The following is a 22,245-nucleotide window of genomic DNA, read 5'->3' on the forward strand; positions in this document are numbered from 1 at the left end:
ATTCTAAACCTTTAAAGCATCTAACCATTTAATGAGCACTTATGTCTCAAGGAAAAGTACCGGAAAAGGCTGTTGATCGTTCAGTTTTGAACATTATTTTGATCCTTCACGTCTCCAGGCTCAATTTTTACACCACCCGGTTATCAACACTGGAGTCGCTGTGTTTGCTGCGTGGGGACGGATTTCTAGATCAGTTGGTTGTGACATAAAATCACCTCAGTCGGTTGTATGTTACAGAACAAGTGCTTTATTTTTCATACCGTAATGTAACTGCAGTGATAACTTTCACATCTGTACAAATGCAAAACAAAACAAAAATGGAGACAATGTCATTACAGACACACACACACAAAAAAATGTACAAAGTTATGCAGGTAAGAATGAATTCATCATTTCATTACATATAAACAATTTATGTTAGCGCTGAAAAGAGCCTTGACATACAACAGAAAGTCAACAAGTGCTATGGAAACCGTAATTTACAAACATGTACCACACATTTACTCCCTTCAAAAAGAAAGGTGGTTGCATTACATGTACAGGATTACAGAAATAAATGACATTATGTACAATATTTATAGTTCTGGATTTAAAATAATACAGTTAAAACATAATTAATGTGTGGTCACTGTTCGCCACCTTGCACACAAATCCACACTGATGCCCTCACGCTGCACTTCCATCTGTCTTTACAGTAACAAATGTCTTTTTCTGAACCCGGATCCACTGTTTAAAAAAAAAAAAAGCAGAGACACAAATCAAACTCCAACATGACACAATCTTTTCAAATGATTCCAGTTGAAGGTATTTTTATGGTCATTACCATATTTTCACATGCAAGAGGTTAATTTGGAATGGTCTAATAATTAATATATGGTAAATATTAAAAAATAAAAACGAGGGTTCGTTCAAAGGGTTTGGTACAACAAAGCACCTTTTAGAAGAGAATGTCTCTCTCTCATCCACACATACTCGACAGGCTTAGTGTGAATGCTTGAATGTGACCCATTATGAGAGAAAGAGATCATCCTCTATTCACATCCTTCATCTTTGACAAAACTTGAGTTGGATTTTTTTCTTTCCTTAATAAAAATGGCGCAAAAACTAAAAAGGTACAGTGTCCAAAACTGAGCCTCATCCTACAAAGCAAGCTATAGGTTCCCTTCTTCTTTTTTATCTATAGACATATGATGTATGCCAGGCACAGTTTCTCCATAAAGCCAAACACAGTTACGTTCCTCGCTGGTGTGTGACAAGAGGGCATCGCTGAGAATTACTCGGACCTCATTATGGCTATTCTACCCTCTGGCTTGACAGAGGACAAAGTGCATAGACAGCTCTATGGTGATGTATTTCATCCATCCTACTGTAAAACACAGTGCATTATGGTCATCATGCTAGTGAATTGACATTCCTGGTCATGGGGAGGAGGAACGAGAGAGAAGTTGTGGTCAACATGAGAAGGCATTTAGTTTCAAGGCGAGCAGGAAGATAGAAAAAAAAAAAAGGTCAAGCAAGTATCATCGTCCGTACATGCAAATGCCAATCGGAAATACTGAGGCCTGAGAGAGAGGGGGAGAGGTCACAGGTCAAACGGAACATGGGTTATTTTTTTCCTTTTGGTCAGCTGGTTTTGCTCTGCAGTAGCATGCAGCAGGCAACTATGACAAAGCCAAAAACAGGGTAAATAGTGATCAATGCCTTGATTGTACTGAAGAAAAGTGATGAAAGTTATATGGTGATCAAAATAGGTTCTGTTGTCTATAGGAAGCCAACAAAAGATTTGAAGAAAACTTCAGGCACATTGTGACATTTTGGAAAGCAGAGGCATAAACTACACTCCCTTTTAGAAACTCTTAAACGCTGCCGGTGTGGGATACCAGTTCAAAAATAAAATAAAAACCATGGTTTAATCTTTCTCACTCTTTTGTTTCTTGGTCTTTACGCAAACCTGCTGAACTTTGTTCTGCAGGGAGAGAAGCCAAAAACACAAACACATACTATACACAATTCACATGCACGCTCAAAACTATGCAGAAGTACGCAATCAAAAGTTACGTTCATTTGGAATTTTGAATCCAAAATGTGGATCCCGATGCACATAGACACACACAAAAAAATAAAGAGGCCTCAATAATTAAAGCTTCAGTTGGTCCTGGAGAGAGGAAGAGTGTGTTCCAACTCCCAAGCTGCCTCACTGGTATCACAGTGTACAGTTCTGTAGCTGTAACGGCACCGTATGTCTTCGGGACCGGAGTGGCTTGGCCACGCTGGTCACAATGTGGACATACAGTAGAGAAGAGGATTGATACTCCAGATCAATACAAATGTATTGCTTCTATTTGATCGTACGGTATACTGTCACTGTCATGCTATACATCATGACGCTCTGTGAGACTACCTCAAAGGAAAAGGTTAACAGTCATATACATTTCTAGAAAAAAGAGAAGGATCGTGACACCTGCTTTGCATATTCCTGAATTCAAGACATCATGGCGACAGTTTGACTTGGTTTCAGGAGACGACTCAAAGGCAGCAACATCCCACTCGCTTGTTCAGAGTCCTCTGTACGATTAAACATGCTACGTCCACTCAGCACACTGTCTACGTCTGGATTTGACTCAGTAATCAGTCCATTGGGCATACAGAGATGTAAGCTCTTCTTAAGAGAGATGACAGTACAACAGTCTTTTCCTCTGGCTCCACGACCACCGTGGTCCATTTTGTACCATTACACGGAAAAATGTCACTAAAATGCTGCATGAGATTAGCAAAACTCCCTTTCTGCTAAGTACAAAAAAGGCAGATCAAAGAAGAGGCAACAAACCATAAAACATTTATGCGTTAATAGGGTTGGTCTATAAAAATACATACTGTAGCTACTGTATAAAGAACAGCCTCACAGGCCTTTTGAGGTTTTTCTTGATGGGGGGGGGGCAGCATGTGCAGCTGGTGACCCTCGTAAAACAGGGGAGCAAGGGAGGAAGTTTGGGGCTACAGCCGGGGGCTTATTGTCTCTCTGGTCCCTAGTGGATGGGGTTAATGTCTGTGCGGTGGTTGGCTTGCCCGTGCACACCGCTGCCCCCTACAGTCGTGGTGGAGGTGGTGATGGTGTTGTGCTGAATGACCTGCTGCTGCGAGCACGCTGGCGCTGGACTCCCCGCCGGACTGCTCTCTGGACCTGAGGAGACATCAGAGACGTCACTGAGGATGGAGTGTGTGTGTGTGTGTGTGTGTGTGTGTGTGTGTGTGTGTGTGTGTGTTTGTGTCTATGCTATGACCCTCCAAGAGTACACAGGGATCCAAATATAAATGTGATAATAAAAATGACCAAACGAAACACAGACCAAATTTTGTTAGAGCAAAAAGACAGCTTTATTTACAGAAATAGATAAATCTCAGACAAATGACACACTAAATTCACACCTGGCTTCTCAACTGTCTCATCCCCAAAATGGGCCATAAATGGATAACACAAAAAAAGGAAAGTGAATCACTCATCTCCGTAAAAACACGCTAGGACACGCACGCTTGTACACACTAAAGGTGACATCTGTACACAAGCTCGACCCATCAGTGAAAGTCTCTCCCAGCCCGGCCTGGGAGTTGGCTCCCTGCTGTATAAAAGAGCCATTCAGCCAAAGGGGATGTGAGACTTATTTTCCTGTGCTAAAGCCACACAGGGAGGCGCCTTATCCTAATTACATGGAAATGTCACTGGTATCCGTATCAAAGGGTGGGGCTCTGATGTCATGCACGGCTGAGGCCCAGTCCAGTCTAAGATCCTGGGACATCCATGAGAGTTTGGATGCCAACGTGTAGCCCTGTGACGTCTTTGTCACGTTGTGTCTCGGCGGCCTCTGCGCGCTGAGGTGCCGTCAGATGGAAAAACAGGCCTCATATGGGATTCAGACTACCAACTCCCAGCCCAGGCCGGCTACCACAGTGTGCAACACCCATATGTGAAAGGAAGAGTCCTGCAGCGAGCGTGGGAGCTGGATACCAGCGCGTAGGAGCAAAGAGTTTTGGCAGTTGCTGTGTGTCCATCAAGCTTTTGGTCTGTGGAGTTTATACCTTTACTCTGGCAAAACCATTATGGAGCATTTCCACAGCAGCGCTCTCTGCACTAAAGGACTAAGGCACACAGATGAAGGTGCATTCTCTGGTCAATGTGTGTGCATGTGTGTGTGTGTGTGTGTGTGTGTGTGTGTGTGTGTGTGTGTGTGTGTTTGTGTTTGTGTTCATGTTGGAGTTACTCACTGAGGTAACCTTGGGAATCTTTCTGCATAGTGGTGATGGGACAGTCCTTGTGTGTGAGGAGAAGCTGCTTGAGTTGGGTCACCTCGCTCTTCAGCATGGTCACTTCATTCTGAAATGCAGGGAAAACATGGAGTCATTTAGAATCTTTCATTCTGGGAATCCACACCTGAAGCAGGCTACGCTATTATCTTTGATTATTTGATAATACTATTGTCCGTGTAGCAATATCTACCAGTGTATTCGCCATATATTTAACATACATATACTATATATGTCTGTGACAGACTGCCGACCTGTCCAGGGTGAACCCTGCCTCTCGCCCAATGTCAGCTGGGATTGACACCAGCTCCCCCATGACCCTCAAACGTCAAGTGGTTATTGAATATTTGTGTGTGTGTGTGTGTGTGTGTGCGTTCAGCAGGGTTATTATAAATCTTGTACTGGGCTTAAGACTTCCAAATTTTAACTGAAAGGTTTGTTACAACTTTGGAGTATTCACTTGCACTATGGGAATTGTAGCACCCAGTGTCCTTGGAGCTTAACCCACACTTGACTAAAAGTCATGATATATTGACCTTGTGATCAGACTTATAGGAGTCAAACTTTGCATCATTATCTTTGGTACAAAACAGGATAATATCATAAAGCTCAAATTGAGGAGCCGAGTCATAAACACATGCCGACAGATGTGTGGGTACTGTGCACAGATTTTGTTTAGTTTTGTACCTGAAGCTGCATGTTGGTCTGAGTGAGCTCTTCTGCTTTCTTCTCTAACGACATCACCCACACTTTTCTCTTCTGTCGGCATCTCGTTGCCGCCGCCCTGTTTCGCTCGAGAAACTTCCGCCGACGTTCGTCCGGATCCTCGTCCACTACCCGCCTGCGCCGCCCGCCGCTGGGGGGTGGAGACTGCAGCGTCTGCGTGGGCTGCATCTGCTGGGTCGCAGGTGACATCTGAAACGTCGAGGAAGAGTGTTGGCATCGCCTGAGCTCTTTGATGAGACCGAGTCTGTCGGCCAGCATCCAAACAGACATGTAAGCATTCAGACACACCTGTGAAACAGCCAGTCACCTGTCTGCTGTCACCACTCCACTGACCTCAAAGCCCCCTGCCTCTAAACAAGCATCTATACATTACCTCCTGCATCTATTCCACGTCTGGCAACTTCCCCAAAAACAACATCTGTTGGTGCCACATGCTCTTTGAGCCGGGCTTTGGGCGTCAGGAGTGACTGAGTAAGTGAGTGACTGGGCTGATTCACCAGCGTGCCCACCTTGTTAAATAGGTGTCAGGCGGCAGTTTCCCAACGCCCACTTCCACTCAGAAAAACACCACCAGACACAGTCAAAAGGCCTGTTTCTAAAACTGTACATGCACTGACAGATCTTGACATATCCTTGGCAAGGTCAAGTGTTTTCAGTCTTCAGGTCATTACCATTTTTATGAGAACCATGGAAAATACAAGCTGCTCTAATGGCAAGTGTGTGTATACACAGAGTGTTGTTTTAATGTCTTAATGGTACATTTGGACCATGAAGTGATTTGCATTTCTGGATGTCGGACTCTCCTTCACTCAAAATGCTTGTCACTGCAGAGGGCGTCAGACAATGCAGGGACAAAGCGTCTCACATCATATTATTTTTTATTGCGGTGAGCAATACTTTCAAACTCAATTAAACGGAAAACAAAAATATTCACAGCTAAGATTTGTTCCAGGACTATTAGCCAAGGTTGTCTGTTCGCCGTCAGGACCAGCATTTATAAAATATGTCGTCTGCACCTGGAGCATGCTGTGGCGGCATAACGGCAGCGTGGCAATGGAGCAGGGTGTGGAGCATTATTTTCCAAAAGACACTGCTGAACATCTTTTACAATAGCATTTTTATGGCCTCTACATGACCCCCTCCCTGCACGGCGGGCGTCTGACACTGACCTGTTGCTGACCAATCTCAAAGGAAATACTTACCTTTAACATGGTTGCCAGGAAACTACTTGGCATTGTGGCTGCAGCAAGAGAAAAAGTGTGTGTCTACTGACTTACTATGATCATTACAGCTCTACTTCTATACTAAATCATTAATAGCTTGCTTCTAAACTGTGCAAAGGGATGACTAAAGCCTGCTTGCTTCACTCATGGTACATATACAGTGGCTTCTAGCTTTATGAGAGGTTTTACTGTGTCGAGTAGTTAATGTGTAACTGAATTTGTGGCTTTGCCTTTGGGCCATCTAAAAGCTTCTGCTCTCCTAGGAATGTACTCACCTGTGAGGCAGAGTGCATTGGAGGATGCGGTGAGGTCTGGTGTGGGTGGCCGGGATGGAGGTGGGGATTGTGGGAGTTGTGATGGGGGTTGTGAGCCTGCGGGTGGTGGTGTCCACCCTGGCCGTGGCCCTGGTTGTGGTGGTGATGGCCGTGGTGCTGGTACGCGTGGGGGGGAGGAGCCTGCAGGTGCTGGTGCGGGTGCGAGTGCATGTGATGGTGGGCGCTTTGATCCTGCCGCGATGACATCATCTCCATCATGTGGCCCATGGAGTTCATGTTTCCGTTGGCGATGGCACCAGGGTGGTGTGAAAGTGCAGCCTTCAGCCTCTGGGTTGAAAAAAAAAAAAATGGACACCACACATGACGATTAATATGAGCCTGTTTTTTTTTTTTTTCAAGTTTGTATGTGCTCTCATCTATCAGTGTGCTGATGATCAATAGTTACAGAGTGGGTTTATGTGCTGACTATGAGATGATGAATAGCGCCATAAATCCATATGTCAGGAGAACAAATCAAAGACACTTAGACTGTCCTCTGTCTCTCCTTCAATCCTGTCATTCTCCCTCTTTACCTTCTATGATTGCCGTCCTACCAGTCCCTCCTCTTCATATTCCTAATAGCCTCTCTCTGCTGCTGTGTGCGTGTGCGTGTGCGTGTGCGTGTGTGTGTCTTGTACAGTATGAGATGAGCTCCCTGGTGAGGTGTGAGCCTCAGACTACTCCCTCACTGTTGACCCAGCAGGAGGTTTGTTGCTTTAACCGTGTGGTCTACTTAGCCCAGACTGACCCGATGTCTCGGAGCGGCCTGGGAGTGAGACCAGAGAGAGGCGCACCAAAGGTGCACTTGTGCTCTCCGTGTTTACCGAATGCACCTCTTCTCAAGAGTCTGTTTTTCTGGGCATCACATGAAAACAGCTGCGAGACCCAGAAGAAAATCATAACCCAAACATACAAGTGCCAAAATATGTCTTCGGGCTGTATTTGTTCCACACAAACCTAGACAAAATACAACAACAACAAAAAAAAACCAACGTATTTACATTTTAAAGGAATAACAGGTTGAGAGAGTGCTGAGACTGTTCATCTTGTTAATTCATCCACTCCTCACCAAAAGTTAGCAGCGAAAACTGAAAACAAAGCATTCTTTTCAAGGCTACTGTTGTGAATTCCACAAAGTTTTCTATTCTCTTTCTCAGTGCTCGCTTTCCTCTGCTCCGCTCTGCTCCCTTCCCCCTTCTCCCAGCTGCTGTCAGTAAGTCCACGCTGTGTCCAAGGCTCCATATCTTTTAACAACCTTTACATTCATGATTCCCACAGGGAATGGCATCCAGCTGGTCTGGATCACAACGCTAGCACACAAGCACAACATCAGCTCTTCACTCCTCCTCTCTCACACTGTCCATGGAGTGGAAAGCTTTTTACCAGCAGAGGAGAGACAGTCAAATAAATCATTTTAGAAGTGGGACTTCAAAAAAAGAAAGAAAAGAAGAGCATACTCTACTAGTTTGTATTTACAAATGACATACTTTACTTGATTTTCCGTACTCAGAGAAAGGCACATGAAACCGGCACGGAGAAATCATGACCTTGTCGAGCCTGTTCTGGCTGAGTACAGTTTCTGCTTGTCATACCAACAGATGCCTGACATAGTGACACATCACTGCATTAAACTGGAGCCCCATGATTTTGGTTTCGTATGTTGTCCAATGTTATGAAAGTTATTTCAAAAATTTGCTCTCTGAAAACTGTTTTTCCCCCATCTGTTCGAACCCACTCCCTGCTAACTGCCTTCACCACGGCCTCATCGGCAGCTCGACTCTCAGGGGCCGCGGCCCTTCCTCTCTGTGACCAGTGAGACAGGAGTTAAAATACCACAGGGTCAACACTAACACACAGCGGGCGGCCTCAGGCCTGCAGCTGTCCACAGCATCGCCGTTACACTGACACTTCCTGAGTGGAACAAGCAGCAGAGAGAAGTCTCGAACTTAGCGCAACAAATTCACTGTCAACAATTTTCATTACCATTCTGTACATTCGATGAGTTTTAAAAAAAAAATACACAGAACACAAAGAAGAAATGCAGAAATACACAGCTAACTGACACTCAACTAAAAGATCAAATTAATTGAAATGAGCTTACACGTTGACAAGGACATATTCCGTCTATCACGGGATGAGATCTGAGTCTGACAGCCCTCACTGCACACCTTCGCTTTAGCTTTCAGCTTGTCAGTCAGCAGCAGAGAGGTGAGGCCCACCCCTCTCGTTAAAGAGAAAAACCAATCAGAGTTTGACAATCTGCTGCGATCGCTTGAATGAACACAAGCCAGGGGAAACCTGCTGTCGGCCTCTGTTCTCTACTCTGTTTTTGTGACCCTAGTAAAGTTGTCTGTGTGTGGTTAAGATGCTCATCTGGGGGCGGCTGGTGCCGCCTGAATTCCTGACAACCAGGCACCGGGGGAGAAGGACGGAGAGGGCAAAGGAAGGTGAAGTGTGGCAGTGAGACGGAGAGAGAGACACTCGCAGAGAGCAGGGGTGGGGGAGATAAGATGGCTTCTAGTGTCTCCTCCCCACACACCATCAGCCCAAGACAGCGTGTGCTCATTTATCAGTGTCTCGGACAGACGTCCAGCTGGCCGCGCAGGGGCTATCTGTTTATTAATTGAATTAGCCGGCATCCGAAGAGGCCCGAGAGTGTCAGAGTACAGAGGCAGGTCAAAGAGCCGAGGGGCCTCGACACAAGCCTTAGTGATTTGTTTCTAACAGGATAGCGGCGGAAAAAACCCCAGACAAAAGACAAAAGACAAAAGAAAAGGACCATGAACGATTAGAGGACTGCCAAAAACCACAGAGTTAAGATCACGCTCATGCGTGCAAACAAGTTGATATTTCAATTGTCGAACCAAGACAGAATATCAGCAGCAATTAAAAAAAAAAAATCAAACTTAACAAACAGATCCAAGAGATAAAAGAACATGCAGCAAGAGAATGCAACTACTTGAATAAGTATCAGGTATTATATCAAGAGTGTAAAGAATAAGTTACAGCACATTACCGTGATGTAAGTGTATTCCTGAAGCTCTCTGCACAAGTCCCTGCTACTGCTGCTCCATCTGGAGAAGAGACGCAGCTCAGCTAAACCCAGCTCGGCCAAAACTTAAGTCTTTGTATCCAGAACCACAGTGACGCAACTCGGGGACGTTAGCAAAGTGATGATGAGCAGGCTGTGATTCCCAAACACCTTCATCAGCCTCCTAATGACTCTAAAACACATGGTTGTATTTTCCCAGACTGTGCTGAGCACACGGACTTAACCACCATGTGCATTTTACCCTAATAACACACACACATACATATACATTTCTCCTGCAGCAACACGGCCACCGCTGAAAACAGTCATTAAAGCAGCGCAGGTGTTGGCCTTTGGCAGTTCGGCAGGGCGCTCGGAGACGGGATGGCACACAGCCTGTACCACCACTGTTGATCTGTGCCGTTGTCGAAATTGGAAGAAAACAAACCCACAGCAAATACACACCAAGAGGTTGAGTAGTCAATGACACCGAAGAGACGTGTGCAGCCTATTCGAGGGTAAATCTATTAACGTGCAGCCTATATATCTGTAATGCATTTGACACCACTTTTCATGCATTCTGTCAGTGTACTAAAAGTAGTAGAGCTATTGATTTTCCATTGTTAAAACACCCTCCCTGCTTTGGTCATATTTTGTCCAGAGGGGAACTATCTCCTCTCAGACCTTTGCCCCATGACCTATCCACTCCCACTCTTTTATTTTATTTTTTTAGGCCTCACTCATTTATGTGGTTTCAGGGATACCAGGTAATCACCCATTAATGATATTTATTAATGGCCACTTCCTCGCTGACACGGGGGACTTTGAGTGATGTCCCGTGTGAGTGCTCGGGGCAAATCCTGCGAACACACTCAGGTTTCTCCTCGCCATATGACTTCATGTCTATTAACCCTGGGAGGAGAAAGCAAGAGCACGGAGCAGGTACAAAAGGAAGAGACCACGCCCGCCTCAGGATGGGTAAATCAAACCCAGTGAGGTCAGGGTGAGCACTTTTATTCCCCTTAAAAGTGGAGCAGTGCTCTATCAGGGGACCTGTGTCCCTCTGGCGCCTTACAGCAGGTTTGAAAGATTTAACCCGTCTGTGGAGTCACAGATTAAGTGCAAAAAGATCACAGTTTCCAATGGACATCTTCTGCTTCACATTAAAGCGTCCACAAAGGAAACATTAGTGCTTCTGTCTGTCCCTGTCAGCCTTTTGTTCACACTGTAACAACACAGCCGCATGTTCACTGATCATGTGTGAGTGGACCGTATTTCTAATTGCATAATATAGTATATTATGCCTGTAACTTTCCTGGCAGTGCGTTTTGTGGGTCTACGTCCCCCAACTAAAAACTCCAAACCCGACATGGGTTCAACATCTGCAGATGAAAGCAGGAGTTTGACTCTGTTGCTTTGCCAAGAACTCAGTGGATCTAATTCCATCCTCCCCATCTCCACTACCCACCAGTGCCTGCCTGCAAACCCCACTCTCTGTCCCCTAAAACTCCACACCCCCATTAGTTCAATTTTATTAGATTCCCACTCGCCCAGAGAGGCAGTAACCCCCCACACCCCTCTCTCTCTCTCTCTCTCTCTCTCTCTCTCTCTCTCTCTCTCTCTCTCTCTCTCTCTCTCTCTCTCTCTCTCTCTCTCTCTCACACACACACACCTCTATCCTGTTCCTCCACCCCCTCTCCTTCTGCTTGCCAAGTGCTGGGGACTGTTAAACTGATTTCCTCAGGGAACAGCGAGGCAGACAGACAGTCTGATGGGAGCACCGCGCTGTAATGTCGCCCTCTCTCTCTCTCTCTTTCGAGCTCCGGTCCAAGCTGATCAGAGCCGGGTCTCACGGAGCCTCCTCCCTGTGGTTCCAGACACAGACGGGGAGATGCACATAGACTGGCTGTTCTGCCAGGGCCAGACGCTCTGGTGGTGCACGGAGGAACCATGGCGGCATGGGCGCAGCAAGACACACGCCCACCAATGAGCATGCTCCAAAGCATGCGCTCATACTCTTGGCAGGCTTCTCCACCCCGTCAAGTTAATGGATGGGCCTCTGACTCCAGTCTGGATATCCCCACTGTTCCCTTTCTTGTAAAGTCCTGCTCTGGTGCAGCCTCAGTGGTTATCACTACAGCCACTGCCACAGTGCTGAACACAGAGGACTTCTCAGATTGAGACAGACAGACAAAGCGTGAAATCAATAACAAATACTAACGTGCGTCTTCATTTGTGGAATCAAAAGTAAGAGGCAAATTATATGTTATTGCGTTGATGAAAGTGACTGGAAATGTGAAGACTTGAATATAACACAATTTTAAAGATGATTAATACAACATATTGTGTATGATGAAAAAATACTCAAAACATCCCTGTTTATGTGTAGATATCAACCAGTTTTCCTGTTTATGTTTTGATTTTTCATTCAGACCTTGTTCCATGATAATACATTTTTACATTTCTTGTATCAACAATATTTGAGATATTTCTGTTAACATTTGGATTAGGATCACACATTGTTAGACACCCATCCAACATGTTCAAACGACTGAGATGCAATCCATTCTCCCATTGAAGCAGAAAACAGAGATGAGATATCAATGCTAACTGAAATGTATCAGACTGACTCTCTCCGATTCAACAGACTTTTTTCCAAACACCTCTGCAGAGTTTGACTGGTTGCTTTGGAGTGCAGCGAGTATCTCGCTCCAGGTCTCCCGGGGGTCTAATAGTGGCTGCATCCGTCCAGTCTGGCTCGTGTAGTGATGGCAGCTGGTTGACCCAAGCCTGGCTCTGCCGGAGCCCCGTCCCATTCACGGGCCCTGAACCATGACCAAATGCTCTTCACATACACCTCCCATCAGCACTGCTAAAACAACACGCAGTCATCCAAAGACAAACAGATGCGACGCTCTGCGCCACCGCAACTGCAACCCTTGTCCGCAACCCCACGACACACACAGGCTCAAGCTTACACATACACACACACACACACACACACACACACACACACACATACACACAGAACTACTTAAATATCAATGTACCACACAGTCCTTCAAATACCTCACTCTACTGTTTATCAGACTTAAAATGACAACTTTGAATTTCAGCTATATAAGTTTTTTTTGCCTTATTTGTGACATATAATGCTCAAGCAGCTTTGGTTTAATCGAATTAAGGGAGAACTCACTCTTTGTTGACGTTTTTGATATATGTGTGTGTTTCATATGCATTTCTGCCTGTCACTTACAGTATATAGCATTTCTGATTGATGCACTTACATAGAATAACTGTGCTAGATGTTTATCTGAATGGGTCAACATGTAGTAAGTAGCTACTTAACAAATTAGAAAAAGAAAAGAAATCTCATAAATTATGTTGCATTCTTTATCTCCTGCAAGGCTGACACTTTAATATGAATTTGCAACTATCTCGCTGATTGTGTTCTGCAATACACTCGGTTGCCAGTTAGGTACACCGAGATAAAACTAATGCAGTCCAACACAACAGCCTCGCAATAAATCCGCCTTCATGCAGGTTTATGATGTTCAGTTTTTGTTGTCACTGTTTAAGAGGTGGTTTCATTCAACTTCACGATTGGAAACTGATATGTTTGGAGCTCAAGCTGCAGACATACGGATAAAGATGAGCTATAAAAACATGAAAACATACATATTGGACAATTGTGGTTGAACACACATTGTTCATTACGGCAACAAATAAACGACAGTGAATAGTGTTGATGAAACCTGTCAAACGAAATCCATCTCCATTTAGTTTTGACTTACTCTACATTATTCACAAACTTAACACTTTGGCAATGGCAACACCATGGCAGCAGTGGGAGAGGGGGCCCCTCGTTGGTCTGTGTCCAACACTGATAAACAGGCAGGCACACATTGATCCTGCAGCACCTCGGTGCTGCACTTCACTCAGCTCAAAACACTTGCCTTCATGGCAATAGAGAGAAACAACATGTGTTTATCATCGACAAACTGTCTTTGCATCTGTCACACAGATTTAACCTTCCCTTTACGCAACTTTATGGCTCAGCGTATCTCGCCGTGTGTCCAGTGTCTCTTGCTGACTGGTGTTTATATCACATCCACAAGTTTATCTACTGAACTATGCATATGTACATAGCGGATCTGTATCACACACGTTGTGGTTTGCTTTAGTCCAGTTAGTCCACAGATGTGTTTTGACTCTCAGAACAATGATTGCCAGAGATGGTGCCAATGCACTGACGGTGAGCCATTTGCATACACAGCCATGAGCATGCACACAAACATACACTATGCACATACAGTATTCAAGGGCTCAGTGCAGCGCGCAGATTCAGCTGTGCTCTTAGCTCACCGTCTCTCTCCAATGACATCATACCCTGACAATGCCACCATTCATACAGATGTTGCTCACAAAACCTGGAGTCAGACTTCCTATTGTGTGCGCTGCTGCTCCTCCTCACAAAAGGCGGTTTAGCCAGAGGTGCTCCCCTACTACAGTGGAAGAAACTGAATGGAACACGTAACAGGGTTACCACGTACGCTAATGGCTTAACTGCTTACAAATGACTTAATACTGAGCTAATCGCTCAATCAATCACCGTGTAGCAGAGTTGAAAACCGACACATCTGCGGCTGCTTCACGGCTTTTCTTTACTTGGCGTCTCTGAACAGGAATACTGTACATATGTAACGCTCATTTTTGACTTGTCCACTGTTGAGGGCCAAACATGATCTTAAAACCTATTGACCCAACGGCCTGTTGCAATTCTTTAATTGGAGTAATATAAAAAGCAGCAAGGGTTGTGTAAATGAAATGTACAAAAGCTACATTAGTGTGCGAGCAACACTTTGATTATTGGCCCTCCTGTGCCCAATGAAATGTTTCTTTAAGAGACGCTCTGTTTTTTTCCCCTTCTCAAGTAAAAAGGAGCACATTTAGAGCATGCCAGGAATTATGTCATCCACCCATCCAGTGCCAGCTCCACAGCCAAGAGAGCTGCAATGAAGGAACATATAGTATTGTTTACCTCATAAAGAACTCAGCACCTAGCCCGATGCTTAGTGACAAATTTATTGTCCTTAGTAACAATGTAAACAATAGATATTGGGAGATAATAAATAACACATTTTTGTGCACCAAAACCAAACTGTTTCAAGGCCCCTCTGTCCGAAATTAGCGGTGGGATGTGCGGAAAGCCTGGAGCTCATTTAAAGGAGACACAAAAACAATATCGAAGTGCAGCAATTTGAAAAGCGTTCAACTGGCATGAGCTGAGTCGTGTCCCGTGCTTGGCACAAGTGGATGTTATTTAGAACCAGCTTGATAAGTGACTGTATGGGCTTTCCTTGTTAAAGATTAAAAAAAACACTATAGTGAACGTCTTTCATCGTACAAACAAATGTATCAAACCATCTGAGAGGAAGGTTTTCAGAGGCAAATACAGGGCACATATTCACTTGTGTGTTTAAACATCCGTGTGTGAATCTCCATGTATGCATGTGTGTGCTCTGTCTGAGTTTATGTCTCATTTGTAACACCTTTTAAAATACCACTCTGACTGCAAGTGAAGGTACGTGTGTTTGTAGCTTTCTTACTATCTGAAACTGTGCCTGTGCGTTTGTGTGTGTGCGTGTGTGTGTGTGTGTGTGTGTGTGTGACACTGTTTGTGAGGTCCTGTGGAGAACTGGTTCTGAGCAGTGACGTAATGCTTTGGCCGGCGTGCTGTGGAACTTGGCCTCCACTCTGCAATGTTTCCTCCACACTGCGAGGGTCAACTATCCCACAACCTCCAGCGCACAACACGCACCAATTCAATTCCCCAGACCACAACAGAGCAGAACACAACCACACCCGTTACCGTGAGCACCCAGTCCATCACAAGAAGAAGAAGAAGAAAAAAACTTGAACCAAAGCTAATAAACACTCCCAATCTCAGCAACACTCCCAAGCAACAAGCTGAAAGCGGTACGGGAGAGCGCACAAGTCTACTTACACCACAGCTTGAAGCTGGAGAAAATCAGAGAACAAAGATGGGCATGGATGTAGATAAAGTCTTTGGCTCAAAGAGCACAAACAGAGGGGTTAGAGCGAGATACGAGTCCCAAAGGGGCCACATCAGTCCTTCGGCTCATTAACTATTTACACCAGAGACAGGCCTCTGTGCTGCTCTGGCCCACCACAAAATCAATTAGCCGTCATTAGCCGAGGCTCTGGGCATGCTCTCTCTGGAAGGGGAGGGTCAATCCTACAACGGAGGCCTCCATTTACCACAAAAATCAAACAATCACAAGCACACACATATGGGCATAAACGCATGCACAACGTGAAGAGGGGCACAGGGAACTAGGCCGAGCACAAGTCCTTTCATGTCACTCGCAAGTAATACTTCCAGTTCCTCACTCTGATTCACTGTTTGGTGTCTCAGAATATCGATACCGCCTCTCGCCTTTCAACTCCCCTGCTCACGCTGCCTGTCTATCAGTTTCCGTCATGTCTATCAAAGTCCCACTCCATCCCCTTCTTCGCTCTCGCAATGTAAACGTCGAGCAGCGAGAGTCTATCCAGGTCCTTGCCTCGCGGGTGTGGGGTTACAGTGCGGAGATTTCCCATTGGCGGAAAGTCAACATGGTTGGGGTAATGCGATTAGAGCCGGATTGAGAACGTCGCAGGGGACACATGGGCCTGATCATGGCCCAGTTATCCGATAGCGAGGCCGTATTTATCGACCCGGCCCGGGCGCGGATATTACAGACATTAGAAACCCCGTCTATGCTTATGAAACCCATGCAGGAGATCGCACCCCGATAACACAATTAGTCTCTCACTTTCTGTCCACAATCACGGAATTCCATCAGTTGCATTCAGACATCAGGGAGCAGAATCTCAATTGATCCACATTTGGTCGCCGTGCCTCGTGTCTGAATGGCCAACTAGCCAGAAAGTTGCACGGTCCAGGGGCCTGTAGCCATTTAGTGACTGCATATGTTTATAGGAGGCCTAACAGAGCATTTACAATTCAATTACATAGATAGGGGGGGGGGGGGGTAGATGTGTCTGGATGACGGCCAGAGGAGAGATAAGCCTAATACACTAATATTGTGTTACCCCAGCGTGTTACCATAGGAACAGCTGAAGAGATTCAAAAGACTACAAAGACGATCAATCTTGAGAGAGCAGGAGGAAGAGGGAGAATTAAATGCCCTGGGAATACTCCCGCTCTCCTCTATCAGAGCAATAACTCTTCTAATGACCTCTGCTACCTCCTCTCTCTCTCTCTCTCTCTCTCTCTCTCTCCCTCCACAAGATGTTTCTGTCCAGCAAACTGGGCTATCAGTAAACCTTTCCAAAACCGAAGAACAGCCAAGGCTTTTCATTATGGTTTGTGATTCTTTTGATATCCAAGTCAGGACACTCTCGTTTCTAGGAAACCTTTTCCCATTTTCAGAGTTATTTATTTTGAAAACAAAGGCTGGCTCACGGTCATGTTGCTACAGTATTTATCAGTTCATATCACCTGGAGTGTAATTGTTTAAACATTTTACATTAATTTGTGGTACACTTTCAGATACTGGGATTTGTTTTATAGCAAGTAGTAGCGTGCAAGTGAGTGGACGGTCTCGTTCCCTGCCGCTTTTCTTTCTTTCCCTCATTCTCAATACGCCTTGACTCTCTCAAAACCTGTCTCCCCCAGCTCCATCTCATTCCCACTGCTCTAACTGCCTGCTTTGTGAAGGATGAGGTCATTTGATTTTTTCCCCGCTGTGTTAAACTAGTGCTAACAAGTTGCAGGACCTACAGAACATGTTCTGTACATTAAGATATACATCAGGCAGTCGGTGGGCAGCCCAGCCACAACCACATAAAGGGCCCTTTATTCCAGCCAGAGTCTCCAGTGCAGCACTGGCAGGTTCAGACACAGCTTTGATTACACACCAAATGATGAAATCCACACAGACCTAAGAGCACAGCTTTGCTGGCACAGAGCAGTGGAAAAGAGAGTTGCAACACGTTGAGCTTGTGCGTGTGTGTGCACTTGAGCGTGTGTGTGTGTGTGTTAGTGCACACATGTGTATTTCCATGCGAATGCATGTATATACTCACCAGTTTGGCTTCTGAGTGCATGGAGGGAATGTGAGTGGAAGAGCAGGAGCTGTTGTGGGCGGCTCCTTGCATACCCATCATATTGGAGCCCATGGACATTTGTCTCTCCATCTGAAGATTACAGCACCGTGAGAACTCTCATAGATCAGAAGTGTAGACATATTATTCCTGGAGCACAAAACTTTTTTTTGTACAAGATGAATCAATAAAAACGATATATATTTAGCTATGATTCATGCTACTTATTGTTACTGTTCGATCTTAACAAGATGCTATCTCTGCTTTCACAAAAAAGCTTAAGCATTAAAAGGGATGGACTATGTGGGATGAGATGAGAGCGCACGAGAGCTTGATTTCACATGACAGGCTGCCCTGTGCACAGCTCTGTGTGATGATAACTGGAGCTGACCCAAAACAGGAAGCCAACACGGAGGGACTTAACACAGGAAGCCCGTGCAACAGGGGTGTATGTGTTTCTGAAAACCGTGTGGTGAGTGTCAGTCTGACTAACACATCAAACAGTCCCTCTTGATCCAGTATGTTCGTAAGGCGAATCAGCCTTCACCCTTTTGCGCAGCCTGCTAAAGGCGCGAAAGTTGCACCTTTACTCCACATTCTGGATAAAAGGATATTGTTCCGCCTTTATGCCGAAACCATAGGTAGTATTACCGAGTCCGATCAACTTCTGAGTAAAAGGAACACAGACACAGCAGTGTCTGTGTTCACGCCTCTAATTTCAGAAATGCCGGGGTGCTATCTAAAATCACACACTGTGGCGGCAATATGTTTGCTTTGTTTGGTTTAGTGTTAACAAGTGAAGGTGGCATAACGAGGGCTCCTCTTAATGGCCATAAAGTGAGATCTCTGTATAAAAGGGGCTTATCTGTGTGTTTCTTGCCTGCCCCTGACTGACCCTGGCCAGTGCGGCCATGTGTCACAGAGGAGAGCCGAATGTGCGGAAATCAGCTGGGTAAGCGGACAGGGGTGAGAGGTCACCTGATTCAGGGTGACGATGTGAGCAGTGTTCACTGAGCAGTATATGCAGGAAAGAAGAAGAAGAAACCTTTGTGTGAGTGTCTGCATGCATGCATGCGTGTGTGTGTGTGTGTGTGTGTGTGTGTGTGTGTGTGTGTGTGTAAGCTGCGCTGGCCTCCCAGCTGCTAAACTCTAGCTGGTGTGCTGGTTTTCCGTGGGGAGCGGCCCCTCTCAAACCCCCCACATGCCTGACCCCCACTCCCCCGCCGTCCACGGAGTCTCAGGCCTAGAATCTGACACACAGCCTTAATTGCACTAAGTGTGTTTTGTGTAAAAATATCACCCAAACCTGCACCCCTTTCCTGAACCGTCAATCTTCCCCAAAATCGCTTAGCTCTTGATTTAATAAACATGGGAGGTTTTTTCTTTACCATAAACACAGGCTGTCTTGTGTTACAATGAGAACATATGTTGTATCATTAGAATCCTGATATGAGCAGCTTTCGCTGGTTGTTATCATTCCCCCCGATTCCCAATGTGGGTCCCCTAAATCTTTTTGGGCTTATTTTATATTCTAAACCCTCATCTTCTCAGAGTACTTCATTTATACAAAATATGATTTCCTTATGATACCACTGAAGTTATTTCAAGGGTGACGGAATCTGCAAACCTACATCTGCGGTCTTGGTGTACACTGTCGTCACTTACTACACGAGTGAGTGAGATTTGCCTCTGCATGTGTGAGTGCGCCCGTGAGTGCTCTGTGCTCCATTGTTGTACTCACAGGCATCAGCACAGCGGAGGAGCCAGGCATAGTTGGGTCTGGCAGTGTTCCAGGCATGGAGGCAGGCAGAGGCTGTCTCGGTCGGTTCCGTAGGTGCAGCAGCGAGGACAGAGACCCGGGTACCGGTCTGACGGGACACACACAGACACGGACACGTCACATAACGACCTCTACCAGCACTATGCTGCTGATTTTATTCTATTAGGAAGTATGCATAACTGTTGTATATACAAATAACTACCGGTTGATAACACTGCTGTAATTATATTTAATAATATAGGATTGCACATAAACACTCCTTTTACATCCTTACAACTACATTACAGAGTGATATGAACATAAATGTTCCGTTTATATATATGCTAATTGGATGGTTAAAATAAAGTGTCACCCTGTTTATTTATTTCATGCTTAAGCTAAACAAAGTATTTCAGTGATTTAATAATAAACAGAAATAAATGTGGTATTCATGAAATTATGCAGCAGCACAAAGTAAAAGATTAAAGTAGATAAAAAAGGGGGAAACAAATGGAAAAAGGGAGATAAGCAAGCGAGCCTGGTAGTTTGAAGTTATCTTTAAACCTTTAACTAGCACATGTTTCAAATTTAAGTTAAAAGACCTATTGAATATCAATACGAAAAATGGATCAACTCTGTCACAGACCTCTGTGTGTTTTACAGGAACAGATCATACTGGAATTAGTATCAATCAACAGACTTTTTAAACCCATAAACACTACCTGCATGTGTTTTTTAGCATTTAATAAATGTCTGAGAGAGAAAAGAAGTTATCCAAAGTATTTTTGTACTGATGCTTTTCTGTTCTACGAACACTTCACAAATCTCTGTGCTGGCTGTGGCACCAGCAGTGGAGGATTGTCTGTCAAAGTGCATTAAACTGAAAAGAACTACGGTAGTTCTACACGAGAATTTGCTAAATAAAACCCCTCTTAGTGATTTCACGCATTTATTCATTTCACATCTGTGCTAATTCAGAACCAATGTTTTTCCAGACTTCGGTTCTTTTTTTGTTTCTACTTGCGTCTGAGTATTTGAGTGTGTATTCATGCTGCAGTTGAAAGCGGAGGCATCTTGGGAGTTTTTGGATGCACTTTGAAACCAGCACAGTTCATGTAGTACAATGGGTGAATAATGATGATTGGGATGATGAATGAATAATATTTGTCATAACAACCACATGTGATGGTGCAAAAACTGCTACAGCGGTGGAAGCCCTGTGGGGAAAATCTCTCTTGGTGACCACAAAAGCGTGTGTGGACCAACAGGCCGAACCACATTCACGGCCACATCCATAAATCACATGTACGGATGAGGCCCAGGCTCAGCTTAAACTATAGACAACAGTCCTGTGTCAGTCACTGGCTTAAGGCTGCAGCCATCCAAACAACCAGACCACTCCATCTGCACACGGTGACATCATTTATACAACTGCCACTAAATCCCTTCTTGTAAGAACACTGATTCCCAGCTGCAAGGGCGCTGTTACACCCACATGCAGCGATTCAGGCCCTCAAAACAGTGCCGACAAAACATAACATGATCCTTTAATAACCCGAATCAGGAGAATCAATGATTATCGGCATCATCAGGACGAAGGCTGCCACTCACCAGTCAATACAGCTCCATTTCCCCAGCATTTAGAAATTAGTGCCAACAAGAATCATTTACGTTAGCTGTGTCCAATGGGTTAATGTAATCAATTGACCACACCGTAGCCTGGATTAGTGAGTGGTGAGGGAGTGATGGCCAAATGGGGGGCTATACCAGAGCAAACGGTCCCCCACCTGAATAAATACCTGTATTTTTCCAGACCTAAATATGTGCATTTATGCTCCAGACATTTTAGATTGCTCCACACACACAAGACCATTACCATCGCAACTGTGTGTCATTCCTGTCTAACATCCCAATTTATCACAATCACAGTCATTTAACTGCACATATGACATCTGAGCAACACTGCGAATCCAAACATTTCCACATGGGAAAAGTCATGAAAGTACAATGAGGTATGCAGTGTAGCTGCGCGCTGCGTCAACACAGCTCCCCTCTGCCGTTAGACGCTGCCCGGCGTTTAAGGGGATGAAATAACAGTCACGAGGTTCCAGCAGCCACATTATGTTGATTTTGTTGATAACGGAGGTTTTGCGGATTTTTTATTCTGTATGCCTGAGTGATTTTTTTTTGGCACTGTAGATTGTAAAAATCTGTAAAAATCGAAACAAACATTTCTTCACATAACTGCTGCTATAAAATCAAGGCTCAGATTTTGAAATTGCTTTTCAAGAGGTTTACATATAAATCCCATATAGAAAAGAGTAAGATTTCTTTGTCTTTTTTTTTTTTTAATAACAGGGGTGCCATATAAATACTGTAAAAGTGTCTCAACGCTCATTCCACAGAGACATGCACACAGCCCGAGACCATGCTATAAAACGAGTCATTACGACTTCCATAATTTAGTGATGTCACAACTATACAGTCAACCCCCCCCCTTCAGCCATGGCCCCCAGAACCGTCCCACCGTCCAGCCTATTCATTTCTACTTTATTAACAACACAACACCAAGAAATCATTCCTTCACTGAACTAGAAAGCTGCAAGATGGAAACATTGCACAATCTTCAGATGTCATGAAGCAAATATACTGTATCTTTGCAACTTTCCCAACGTTAAATGTCAGTGGTTTATTTTCTGAAATAACAGACAGAATAACATTTAAGTCTGAATTTGACCGTCTGTTTGGCGCAGTGCTATA

At 44.8% G+C, this 22,245-nt stretch overlaps 1 protein-coding gene across 4 annotated transcripts in view; it reads right to left on the bottom strand.

Moving 5' to 3' along the window:
- Positions 1-227: 227 nt before the first annotated feature.
- creb5b (cAMP responsive element binding protein 5b) overlaps positions 228-22,245 on the bottom strand; it is a 45,296-nt gene continuing 23,278 nt past the window's right edge. For all 4 annotated transcript variants that reach the window (XM_035628943.2, XM_035628961.2, XM_035628952.2 and 1 more), the window contains 6 exons: positions 19,468-19,594; positions 17,709-17,819; positions 6,524-6,850; positions 4,987-5,214; positions 4,261-4,369; positions 228-3,181 (listed from right to left, as the gene is read on the bottom strand). In XM_035628943.2, coding sequence (XP_035484836.1) covers positions 3,027-3,181; positions 4,261-4,369; positions 4,987-5,214; positions 6,524-6,850; positions 17,709-17,819; positions 19,468-19,594 — 1,057 coding nt within the window. In that variant the 3' untranslated portion in view covers positions 228-3,026. The remainder of the gene's footprint in view (positions 3,182-4,260; positions 4,370-4,986; positions 5,215-6,523; positions 6,851-17,708; positions 17,820-19,467; positions 19,595-22,245) is intronic.

This window comes from Scophthalmus maximus, chromosome 1, assembly GCF_022379125.1.
Source record: "Scophthalmus maximus strain ysfricsl-2021 chromosome 1, ASM2237912v1, whole genome shotgun sequence".
Classification (NCBI taxonomy): domain Eukaryota; kingdom Metazoa; phylum Chordata; class Actinopteri; order Pleuronectiformes; family Scophthalmidae; genus Scophthalmus; species Scophthalmus maximus.